General features: G+C 37.9%; 1 protein-coding gene across 1 annotated transcript; it reads right to left on the reverse strand.

Annotated features, from left to right (window-relative positions):
- Positions 1-11,923: 11,923 nt before the first annotated feature.
- LOC148575956 (uncharacterized) lies at positions 11,924-12,461 on the reverse strand. The gene is made up of 2 exons (XM_088502630.1): positions 12,272-12,461; positions 11,924-12,138 (listed from the first exon to the last, which is right to left on the reverse strand). The coding sequence occupies exons 1-2, from the start codon at positions 12,459-12,461 to the stop codon at positions 11,924-11,926; spliced, it is 405 nt and encodes a 134-aa protein (XP_088358756.1).
- Positions 12,462-12,815: the final 354 nt, after the last annotated feature.

Genomic DNA, 12,815 nt, shown 5'->3' on the forward strand with positions numbered 1-12,815 from the left:
AAATTGCAAAGAAAGTAGATGAAGAAGCAAGTAACCGAAACTGAAATTCAATTAAGCAGAAAATTAAACAAGATCTCAAGGTGAGATTGAAACAGAATTTCTTCAATTCTCCACCCAAAATCCAAGACAAGAAAAGTAAAGAGTGCTGGGCAAGAACAAGGAAGAAGAGAGATCAATTCTCCTCCCCAATTCTCTTGAATTAAAACAACAATGCTAAGAAATGTAAAAGTGAGCTCTAAGCAAACCGAAAAGAAAGCTATTCTGAAAAACTAAAAGGGAAGCTCTTCGAAAAACTTAAATCCTATGCTATTTATACACTTTCTTCAAATGGTCTTCAAGCTTTCAATTGGGCCTTTGTTCTTGATGGAATTGGGTTGAGAGAGGCCTTGGTTGATTGCTCTTGGAATTTGGAGAAGAACCGAATTGAACCGGGTTGGAATTATGAAAGCTTGAGTAAAAGTTGGAGTAAAAGTTAGGGGCTAACTTTTGCTCCAACTTTTCACATCAGCACCCTTCCTTGCTGATACCAACGTTGGGGCAAAAGTTAGGGGTCTAACTTTTGCTCCAACGTTGGCCTCCCCTTGCTTATTCATGGCGCCAATGTTAGCCAAAAAGTTAGGGGCTAACGTTGGCGCAAACTTTTGTTAGTCCAGGGAGTGTTTTTCATGCGCCAACGTTAGCCAAAAAGTTAGGGGCTAACGTTGGCGCAAACTTTTGCTCATCCAGGGAGTGTTTTTCATGCCAAAAGTTAGCCAAAAAGTTAGGGGCTAACTTTTGCTCCAGCTTTTGTCCAAAAGTTAGCCAAAAAGTTTGAGGCTAACTTTTGGTCCAGCTTTTTGCTTCCTGGTTCATTTTCAATTAATCCAAAAGTTTGAGCTAAAGTTTGAGGCAAACTTTTGCTCAAACTTTTTGTCCTCTCTTCCTCCTAGCCATTCCTTCTTGCTTCAACCTTTCTCCAAGCTTTCTTCACCTATCATTAATCAACCAAACACATCAAAGCTATGCTCAAAATCATGAGATATTCATTCTTTCATAATATGTGACAATTATAGCATAAAACCTCATGAAATAGCATGAATTCATACATGGTTGATTAAATCAAAGGAAACATGAAAATCTACCCAATTGGCTTGCTTATGGCTCAAGAAAGTGCATAATTCAATTGAAAACAAAAGAAAAAGGCTAGTGAAACTAGGCTAAGATGACTTGTCATCAGCATGCGCACGCACACCCCTGTGCGTACGCACACGCCCTGTTTCTTAAATTTAAAACTTGTTTCCAACTATTTCACCTTCCCAACAAGATTATATACTTCTATGACACCATTTTAAGACTATGGGGCTTATCTTCGGGTATTGAAACATGGGAAATGTCCTAGGAGGTTTGATTTGGTGTTATTTTGAAAAGTTAGAGAATGGAGGCTTAGGTTTCTGGTGTACTGAGAATGGGTTTGGTGGATTGCGAAGGAAGAATAGTATATGAATTGAGAAATTGACGAACTAGTGAGTTCGGAATGGAAAGTTATGAATTTATGACGGTTGTGATGAGTTGATAACTTGGAAAGGAATAATGAGGACATGATTGGATTGTTGACAGTGTGCGGAGCCTATATCTCTGGCGTGGTAGATTGTTCTGCTGCATGACGAGTTGTTGTTGAGAAGTGTGCGGAGCTTATATCTTCGGCGTGGCAGGTGTTTTTGTCGCATGACTTGTTGAATGTTTAGAGTGTGCGGGGCCTATATTCCCGGCGTGGCAGATTATTCTGCTGCATGATTTGTTGAGGTTAGTTCCTTCTTTGCTGCAGGAAGTGTGCGGGGCCTATATCCCTGGCGTAGTAGACTCCCTACTGCATGAGTGTGTAGGGCACTATATCTCTGACATAGCAGATTCGCTGCTGCATAAGTGTGCAGGGCACTAGATCTCTGGCATGGCAGAAAAGGCTACATCCGGGAGGATGTGTCGGGTTGGCATTTACGGACCGACAAGTGATATCATGAGCCAATAGGATAGACATTCATCATATGCATCTCTTATTTGCTTGATTGCTTTGATTACTTGAGCTTGCCTAATTGAATAACATGCCTACTTGCTTCTTGAACTACTTGTTATATATGAATATTATCTGTGTTTTACTTGTTTGCATTAATTGTGATTGTCTGGTGCTGAGGAGGTTAGGTAGGTGGTGGCGATGGGATCGCACTGAGGTTAGGTTGGAGGAGGCTGTGGGATACAGTGGTGTGATTAGTATTAGTTAGAATTTCCCTAAGTTTAGATAACCCTGTTTATGGTTTAAGTTCTTTATTTATGTATTTCGTTTAAGCTTGAATATCTGTTTGGTATAAAGCTCTAGGACTGCCTCTGGCATCCCGGGATCTTACATCTTACATTACTGGGTACTGTTACTATACTGAGAACCTCCAGTTCTCATTCCATACGTTGTTGTTGCTTTTTAGATGCAGGTCGCAACCCACCGCAGTGAGTTGCGTGATGGTAGCAGAGCGGAGGATCCTATTCTATTTGCTATCATTTTGGTTATTTTGATTAGTACTCTCACTTTTGTATTTTATTTTGCCTTAGAGGCTTACCTTATGAGAGATATTCTGTATAAGCTGTGTTATTGCCAAAATTCTGTATGTTAGTATTTAACTAGTCGGCCTAAACTCCGCGGGCTGTGGCTAGCATCTTATGATAATTATACTCTTATATTTTGTATATATTATATCTATATCTTGTGGGTTAAGTTGGTAGTTTCGTGTGTACATTTTGCACTTTTCAAATCCTATTTTTAAGCTTATTTCCTTCATCAGACTTCTAGAATTATTATTCTTTATATATTTATGTATGAGCCTTAGAATTGTCGTAACCCTTGATTAACCTTTGCTTTACGGCATGAGGTCAGGCTTAGGGTAATTAGGGTGTTACACCCGGGAATTTATAAGTGCCTGATCACCTCTTATGTCGTAGGGTCAACAGAGTATCAAGACTCAACCTGGAACACATGGTGGCAAGCCACGGTACTTTATCCAGGGAAACTCGTATCTTAGATAATCATTTCATAATCATTCATTATGGCCACATCATCACTTATACATCATATAATTGCACTTTTATACATAACTCATCATAACTCGGAGCAGGTGGGGCAAAACCACAACCCTTGCGTCTACCCAAGGAGCCTCTATACTAACCAACTTGGAGTAAGTGGGATGAAATCACAACCCTTGAGTCTACCCAGGAGGTACGTTCTCATATGCCCAGGAGGAACAAAGGAGGAGATCCTAACCTCCCACTATCTTGCTGGGGGCGATTTTACAATACCAGGAGGAACAAGGAAGGGGATCCTCACCTTCCACCATCTCCTGGGGTCGCACGATTGAGAAAGAGTACTCAGATGTAACATTTATTCCTTTCTTTAGTCAGTTTCATAATTTAAGTAGTGTATACATATACATATACATATGCACCCTGTAACACCCTAGCACACAAGGCCTTACGCTTAAGCCATAAAGCAGAGGTGGTGAGGTATTACGACCTCTAAAAGTAAAATACGTACATAAATATAGTTGAAAGAATTCATATCTAGGAGCCTTGAAGAATAAGCTAAACAAAAGTGAAAACAGAAAATTGTGTCACACTCGCAAGGTTAAACGTAAAACGGATTGGTGAGATCAAAAGAAAGCTGATAACATATACACATATCAGATTTCCAAAACACAGATATCAAGCTCCAGACTCGACCTGCGAAGCTAAGGCCAGTCAGAATATATATATATATATAATCCAAAATAAAACTCAAACTACAAAATAAACACCTGTATTTCCAAGTCAACCTATAGGAGGGACAAAACACAAAATATACATGCGGAGATTCTATAAACATATATACATAACCTAAAATAAAATATGACAGCCCAGAAGATAGTTCTTCGCTTGTAAGGGGGGTATCCAGATGCTCAACAAGGTGCCTCTCGACCTGCATCTGAAAAATAATATAATATATATGGAATGAGAATCGGAGGTTCTCAGCATGGTAAAGGTGCCCGCATAGTTAATATAAAAGGTCCGGGGAAAGCCAGAGGCATTCCTAGAACTCCGACACTCAGAATCAAACTTAAGTGAAATAAACTAAACCAGAAATTAGGTAAGTTATTTAAAGTATTCAAGTTCTGAATCTAACTTTAACCTAATACTTCACATTCTGTCTCCTCCAACCCTCTGAATCACCGGTGAAACAACTCCCGTCACTCCTCCGCCAGACAAGAGGCCTCTTAGTTGCACAGACAAACAATACAGGCAAGGAAAACACAAATAGAATGCAGTTACAACAAATAAAACATATAGCAAGTAGACATAGTAATTCGAATAGACAAACCCAAGTAATACAAACTCAAACAAAGCAAACAAATGCATATGATGTATGCCTACCCTATGGCTGATGAGTCTTATCTGTCGGTTATATAGCCAAACCCAACATGTCCTGGTAGTTAATCCTAGACAAAACACCAAACACGGAGCAAGTGGGACAACGCCGCAACTCTTGCATCTTACCCGCGTACCCAGAGTAGGGGACAACTTCACCCTTGCCTCTTACCCAGGTGGTATTATAGTTCTTAACTCGGAGCAAGCGATGACAAAACTCAACCCTTGCATCTTACCCGGAGTCTCGAACTCTTCTCTGGAGCACGTGGACAACACCACTGCATCTTACCCAACTTATTGACTCTTACCCGGAGCAAGTGGATAATACAACTGCATCTTACCCGGAGTCATATTCAAAAATTCATTCTCATTATCATTACAATTCATTCATATTCATTTAATTTCATAATCAATCTCAGTTCTCATCATTCTTCTTCCTCATAATCAATCTCATCATCAAACACACCTCATCTCAACTACATTTTATTACTATTATCATTATCTTCATCATTTGCTTCTTATTCAAAAATTTATATTCAAAACACAATTCATTCTTTTCTAAATAAAGCAAACTCAAACGTAAGTCTTTTCTTAATAACTCAAAATCAAATTATAAAATCCTTAAACCCAAATCTTTCTAAATAACCACTTCAAACAAAACCTCCAATTTCCATAAAAACTTCAACAGTACCTCCTCTAAAACTCAGACATTTTTCACCCTTCAAGGGTCCCAACTACCTAACCAAACACCTCTCAATTATTCAAATCATTTTTAGTATCAAATTATTTCAAAATCAAACTAATTTTCAATATTAAATCTTTTCTAAGAACCAACCAACTCCAATAACAAACCGTTCACAAAATCGAATCACACATCATAAATCATTTACACAATCCATCAATAATTCATTCAGTTCATTCCTATCTTAAGGTCTTCTAGCCTAAGTTTTCACGTGATATTAAACATTAACTACGAGAAACCAAAATCATACCTTAGCCGATTTCTCTCTAAGCTCGGAACTTCTTAAAAATCTCTCTTTTCACAAGTTCCAAGCTTCCAAACGTCAATTCCTCAAACTTAATTACCTGAATTTCATTTCAAACTGCCCAATTGAACTCCGAATAAACAAGAACATAATCTAATTCACACAATGTCTCTATAATCATCATATGATTCACTAATTCGATATTTCACAAGAGTTCAACAGTTTTTTACCTTACCCACGAATCAATTGGACAAAACCCAGTTATTATCCGCTGCTAGAGTTCACCTAAACCATCAAAATCATTCAATTCCTCAATACCCAAACCCTAAAATCCCAAAATTTAGGAGAGAGAGAACTGAGGGATAAAATGCTAATTTCTTACCACTTTATTCAGATAGAATTAAAGAGAATTCCGAGACGAACACGTGGCCGCTAATGGCTCGTCGATCGGAACTCCAGATTGAAAGTTACGGCCGACGGAAGTTGATAGTGATTAACGCTTCCGTTTTCCCAAATCACGTTCACTCTCTTTTCCTCTCTGTGCAACCGAATGACTGAGAAGAATGGGAGAAAAAGGTTTTTATATAAGTGGGCTTTGGGTTCTTGGGCCCGGTTCAGACCGGTTCAACCAGTTCGGCCCGTTGACCCAATCTTGGGCCAAATTCTTTAAAATTAGTGTCAAAATTTATATTTTAATTATCTCTACTTCATTAAACTATAAAATTTAATTTTCCAATTTCGTTGATTAATAATTAATTCATTAGTTAACTATTTACTAATTACCTGGTGTTTACACACCCTACCTCCTCATACCTAAATAATCACTTCTCAAAATTTCTTTATCATCAAGTTACCACTTATTCTTAGCTTCATGTTATTACTAGGCTTACTAACCAAATCAAGGACCAAAAGAATGAAAATACAGGTTTCAAGGTTTGAAATTAAGCTTTAAAACACAAAATACACATTTGCTGAAATACGGGGCCACGCATACACGTGGAAGTGCAGTTTAGCCCATCTCGCGTACGCTGGACAGAAACGACCCTTTGCAAATGAAGGGTATGCATACGCATACACTGCAGTTTGATCAGAAATGGCTAAGTCTACAGAATTTCAGTTTTACATACCGAACTTCCGTCGCGCATAACTTTCTCGTTTTAAAATATTTTTCATCCGTTCTTCGAACGGCGTAAATTTCACGGACCCAATTTTCATATAAAACAGATTTGAAACAATTTAGGGGTCTAAAAACCAAGTTATGGCTCGTCGAAGTTTGGCCAAAAATCCATTTCACACAAACCTCAAACCTCAATTTTCATTTAAAACCAAACTCAAATCCAACCTAACTATACATATATTCAGCACAGTAGCACACCATTTAAAATGCCAAAATCTCCACATCCCATCTCAATCAATTATACCCCTATATATACAATCTCATACACAAATTACTGAACTAACTAACAAGATCATCATCATTCATCACATATACATGTTCATTTCTTAATACCTTGTCAATTATCACTAATTCATCATGTAGCATTATATTCCATCACCAACATCAATTACCAAGCTAATAATCAACCGATTTCAACAATTATTATCAAGGTACTAAACATTTAACGCATTCATACATTCACACCTAGCCTATGGTCATCTAGCCTAAATTTTCACAAAACCTTACATATTAAATACGAGAAACCAAAACCATACCATGGTCGGTTTCTCCCTAAACTCAAAAACACCAAAAATTCAAGCTTCAAGATTCCCAATCAACTCCAATAATTTCAGCCACCAAAGATTGTTCCAAGAGCTCCAATTTGACAATTTCAACTCTAATTCAACATAAACTCAAACTAGTTCATATAATTGAACAATTTAACACTACGACACACAAAATTGGACACAACACAAGGGTTTAGAGTTTTTTTACCTTATTTATTGATGATTAGAGTATAATCCAACAATTATTCAATGTTAGATTACATCTAAACCACCAAAATCATCAAAATCACTCAAAACTCAAACTAATTTCGCACAAAAAGGGGGGCACATAGAACTGGGTACGAATTTGAGAAAGAGATACTTCTTTGTTTAGATAGAATTGAAGAGGACTCCGAGAAAAATGCGTGGCCACAAACGGCTCGTCAATCGGAGCTTCGGATTGAAAGTTATGGACGAAATGAGTTGGGAGTGAATAGTGTTCTTCCAAGGGTTTTGCTCCCCTTCAACCCACTGTGCTTCTCCCTCTCTCCAGTATTTAATTAGCTGAAAGCTCATTGTGGGTGATTAAATGGGTTGGGCCATGGGCCCAATATGGGTCCGGTTCAATCGGTTCGGCCCAATCTTGGGCCAAATTATTTGAAATTAGTGTCAAAATTTTTATTTTAATTAGCTCTATCCTATTTTACAATAAAATTCACATTCTAATTTCTTTTATTAAAAATTAATTTATTAATTAATTATTTGCTAATTTTGCAGGGTTTACAGCGATGATAGAGGACGCGACACCGGCGAACACAGATAAGGCAAGCTCGGCGATGACAACGACGCGGTGGGGCTGCGATGGTCAAACCTGTCACTGCGGTTGCTGTAGGATGCGGTGGCTGCGCCGATTGGGGGCTGTAGTGGCTTCTATGGTTTGTGCACTCTTAAAGAAGAGAGGAGAGGAGATGGGTTTACGGGGATAACATGAAAGGGACTAAGGTTTTCACTTCAATTTTGCCGTTTTTGTTTTTTTTTTTTTAAGATAAAATGGCGCCGTTTTGGAGGGTTTATTTTCGAACCGAAAACCCTCCAAAAAACCGGTCGGTTCTGCCGGTTTACCAGTTAATCACCAGTTCGACCGATTTTGTAATTGGTTTTTTGCCAGGCAGTTTATAGGCCTAATCAGACCGGCTTGAGGACCGGTTCCCAGTTAACCCAACTGAACCAACCGGTCTGATTCGGTTTTCAAGACAATGGGTTTTAGTGTGGCCCGAATATAGTGTGATTTCATTGGGTCTAGGGTCGAGTAAGGGTTTCAAAAATAGATTCGATCATTATTTAGGGTTGAGTCTGAGTCAAGACGAACCCAATTTCACCCGACCCGATGGAGACCCCTATTATATGGTTTAAAATTAAAAATATCAATATTTTTTTAGGTTAATATTTTTACTAATAAATTTACTTAATTTTTTTCTCCTTCAATAATAAAAATAAAAAACTAAAAAATAAGTTATACATATGAAAATATTTATGGGACCATATATTATAAATAGATATTTGAAATTCAAAGTGAAAATTTGTTCCTCCAATACTTAGTCTTAGTTCATTTAGAATTTTATATTTTTTAATTATTTTATCAACATAATTATATATATGATAAAATTTTATTAGTTCTCCTTTAAAGTGATATTGTATCTGTAAAGTGAATTTAGAGTATGATTTAATCTAAAATTTTTGTTTGTATGTAACACCCTACCATACAGAGCCTTACACCTAGGATATAAAATAGAGGTGACGAGGCACTACGACCTCTAAAATAAAATACATACATATAATAGCAGAAAGAATATAATAAACTAGGAGCCTTGAAAAACATGTAAAACAAAATCGCAAAAATAAAAAAGTGCAACGCTCAGAAAACGAGATAACTTGCGTGCTAAGAAACCTAGAGATTATAGGTGTAACAAGTAGAAAATGGGAATGGAGGGTCAAAAGTACATAATAACAAGCTCCTAACTCAGCCTGCGAAGCTAAGGCTGGCCGGAGAATGTTTACATATATATACATATCCCGAAAACCCAAAATACATAACTAAAAACTTAACTCTCCTCAACCCTCTAGGAGGGACAAAATAAACAAGTTTCTTGGAGAGAAAGCTAAGTACATATATATACAGCTATACATCAAAATAAACCCAAACACTACTCCGCTTCAGAAGTCCAGACGCCTAATGAGAAGACTCTCGACTTGCATCTGAAACAACAACACAGTATGGGGTTCTCAGCATGGTAAATGTGCCATGCATATAATATATAAGGTCTTGGGAATGCCAGAGGTAATCCTAGAACGTCGATACTCAGATTAAAATCCTTAAAGTATTAAACAGAAACCATAAAGGGGGTGGCTTTCTAGAGATATCCAAGCCTAACATAACTTAACCTTAATCCTATTTCCTTTCGCCTTTCCTCTGAACTTCCATATCCAATGGTATACCACACACAGTTAAACAGATAAAATCAAACACAAGAAGAGTATAAGTACTGCAGATAACAATTATACAATTAGCATAGCAAATACATTTAGGCACACTCAGTTAATGCACAAACAAGTAATTTAGGTAATATGCATATGGTGCATGCCTGTTCTATGGCTGATAAGTCTCATCTGTTGGTTATTAAGCCAACCCGACAAGTCCGATTTGCTAAACCTTTGAACTGTCCCCTGACGCGCATCCCCAAGAGTCTATGCATAGTATTTTCTCATGTTATAAATTGCTCAATGGGGTCAACCTTCCCGGGAATTTAGAGTGCCCGGTCACATCTTACGTCGTAAGGTCAACAGAGTATCAGGTCTCAATCTGGAACATGTGGTGCAAGTCACGGTACTTTACCCAAAGAAACCCGTATCTCAGATAATTTACATGTGTAAGCCTCATACATTTCATAGTAATTATAGAAATCAATCATTCAAGCCTTAGCATCTTAAATCATTCATGCATGCATCCCTTTTTACATGATTTCGTCATTTTTAACCTTTACTTCACCCTCAAGTTACCTTAATTTACTAACTCCACCTCATTACTAAGCTTCTTAACCAAGTTTAGAACAAACCATAGGAAAATAGAGGTTTAGAAGTTTGGAATTCAGTTTAAAAACTAAAAGTCTAATTTTTTTTGCATAAAACAGGGCCACGCGTGCGCGTGGGTATGCGTTTAGGCCAAGACGTGTACGCATCGCCTGATTACGTGTACGCATTAGCGCCAGACAGTAGCTACCATCCGCGAATGACGGTTATGCGTACGCGAAAGTCTCATGTCATGCGTACGCGTGGGCGTACGTTTTTCAAAAAAATTTTACCAAGTCTGAAATCTGTAGGTTTTCCATTTTAAATCCTAAACTTCCGACACGCATAACTTTTTTGTTTTAAATAATTTTCCACCATTTTTCAAACAGCGTAAACTTTACAAATCCAGTTTTCATACAAAATAAGTTTGAAATCGTTTGGAAGCCCGGAAGCCAAGTTATGGGTCACCGAAGTTCAACCAAAAACCAAATTTTACAAAAAACCTCAAAACCTCATTTTCTCTTTAAAACTCTTTCCAACCCAACTTATCAAACCTATAATCATCAATATAACACACTTTTGACAATATCACAATAATCTCCACAATCTTACCATTTCTCAATTCAATAACATCTCACTTCAACCCAAATTTCATAAGTTTATCAACAAACATCAACATACCAACCTATATGTACATATTGCCAAAATCACAAGTCCTTCAACATCATCACATCATCATTCATCATTCCAATATCAACAAAATCAAGTGAACACCACACATGCTCAAATTATATCCTTATTACTAATCATTCAATACACATAATCATTCCAGCTTATCCTATGGCTCTCTAGCCTAAGTTTTCACATGACATTATATATTATGTACACGAAACCTAAACCATACCTTGGCCACTTTTCACGTATTAATCAAGGCAACCCACTAAGCCAAAATACAGCTCCAAGGTCCAAAATTACCCAATTAAAATCACTTAGCCTCCACCAAGTTCCAAGGCTTATAATCCAAGCTCCAACATATACATATATACACCTAATACATATATACATCACATACATACTTAAATTCAATACCCAACTCGCATAGGCTAAGAAATTATAGAATTTGAGAGTCCTTACGTTGTCTATATCTTGATTGAACAAAGACCCACAAGTTCCTCAAGCTAAACTTGAACCTAGAGAACCAAAATCACAAATTCTCAACATGGATTCTCACTAATTTTCGAAAATTCAGGGGGTAGAGAGGCTGGAGTGTTAGAGTGAATTACTAGAGAAATTGTTCCGGTGGAATCGTAGAGCTCGACACGGCAAACACGTAGCCGCAAACGGTGCAGCAATCGGAGCTCAGATGAAGAAGTTATAGCAAATGGAGTATTTGAATGAGGGTTTGGAAGCTTTAAGTGTTCTTCCTCCTCATTGAATGTTTCCCAGTGTGAATGAGGCTAGAGAGGAGCAAGGGAAGCTGTGTTGGTAAAGTATGGTTGGGCCTAATTGGGCCATGGGCCTATTGGGCCCGGTTTGACCGGTTTGGCCCGTTCGGCCCAATCTTGGGCCAAATGCTTCGAAATTAGTGTCAAAATTCTCGTTTTAAAGAGCTCTATTGTATTTTAATAATAAGATTTTCATTTCTAATTTCCTTATTAAAATTTAATTTATTGACTAATTATTTACTAATTTTAGCGGGGTTTACATCCTACCCACCTAATTAAGAATTTTGTCTTCAAAATTCAGATTCAGTTACCTGAAAAGAGGTGTAGGTAGTCCTTCCACATATCTGACTCAAGCTCCCAAGTATGCTCTTCAATACCAGCCTGACTCCAAGCTACTTTCACTAAAGAGATCTCCTTTCTGCGTGACCGCTTGATACTGGTGTCATCAATTCTAATTGGAGTTACTGGTAGTGTCAAATCTTCCCTCACTTGAACAGAATCTGGTTCCAGAACGTAACCTGCATTTGAGGTGTATTTACAAAAGCTACGACACGTGAAACACGTCGTGCAGGTTCGAAAGATGCGACGGTAAAGTGATCCTATAGGCCACTGGTCCAATTCTCTTCAGGATCTCAAACGGTCCAATGTAACAGGGATTCAGTTTCTTAGTCTTAATGGCTCTTCCCACTCCGGTGGTTGGAGTAACTTTCAAAAAGACGTGTTCTCCTTCCTCAAACTCCAAAGGCTTCCGCCTTTGATCAGCATAACTCTTGTGACGACTTTGAGCTATAAGCATTCGGCTATGGATCTTCTTTATCTGCTCCGTGGTCTTAGCTATCATCTCAGGCCCTAACAAGTTCCTTTCTCCAGCTTCATACTAGCACAGCCGAGATTGACATTTTCTACTATACAAAGCTTTATACGAAGCCATTCCAATGCTCGCATGGTAGCTATTGTTATAAGCAAACTCCACTAGGGGCATATACCGATCCCAGCTCACCGGCTGGTCCATAACACAAGCTCTCAACATATCCTCCAATGTTTGGATTGTTCTTTCTGACTGACCATCTGTTTGAGGGTGATATACGGTTCTTAGACTCAATTGAGTTGAAGCCACATTTGGTCACCCTGGTGCAACAGAACTACCAGTATCATGGGCTTCCTCATGAAGATCCAAATCAGTTTATATCTGATT

The sequence above is a fragment of the Arachis ipaensis genome, chromosome B1, assembly GCF_059453495.1.
Source record: "Arachis ipaensis isolate K30076 ecotype BB chromosome B1, ASM5945349v1, whole genome shotgun sequence".
Lineage (NCBI taxonomy): Eukaryota > Viridiplantae > Streptophyta > Magnoliopsida > Fabales > Fabaceae > Arachis > Arachis ipaensis.

What these genes read in the sequence shown, in the direction of transcription:
- LOC148575956 (XM_088502630.1), bottom strand. Translation starts at nt 12,461, where the DNA reads ATGATAGCTAAGACCACGGAGCAGATAAAGAAGATCCATAGCCGAATG. An exon ending in GACTAAGAAACTGAATCCCT is followed by an intron (nt 12,139 to 12,271) that starts GTTACATTGGAC and finishes CCTCAAATGCAG; the next exon opens with GTTACGTTCTGGAACCAGAT.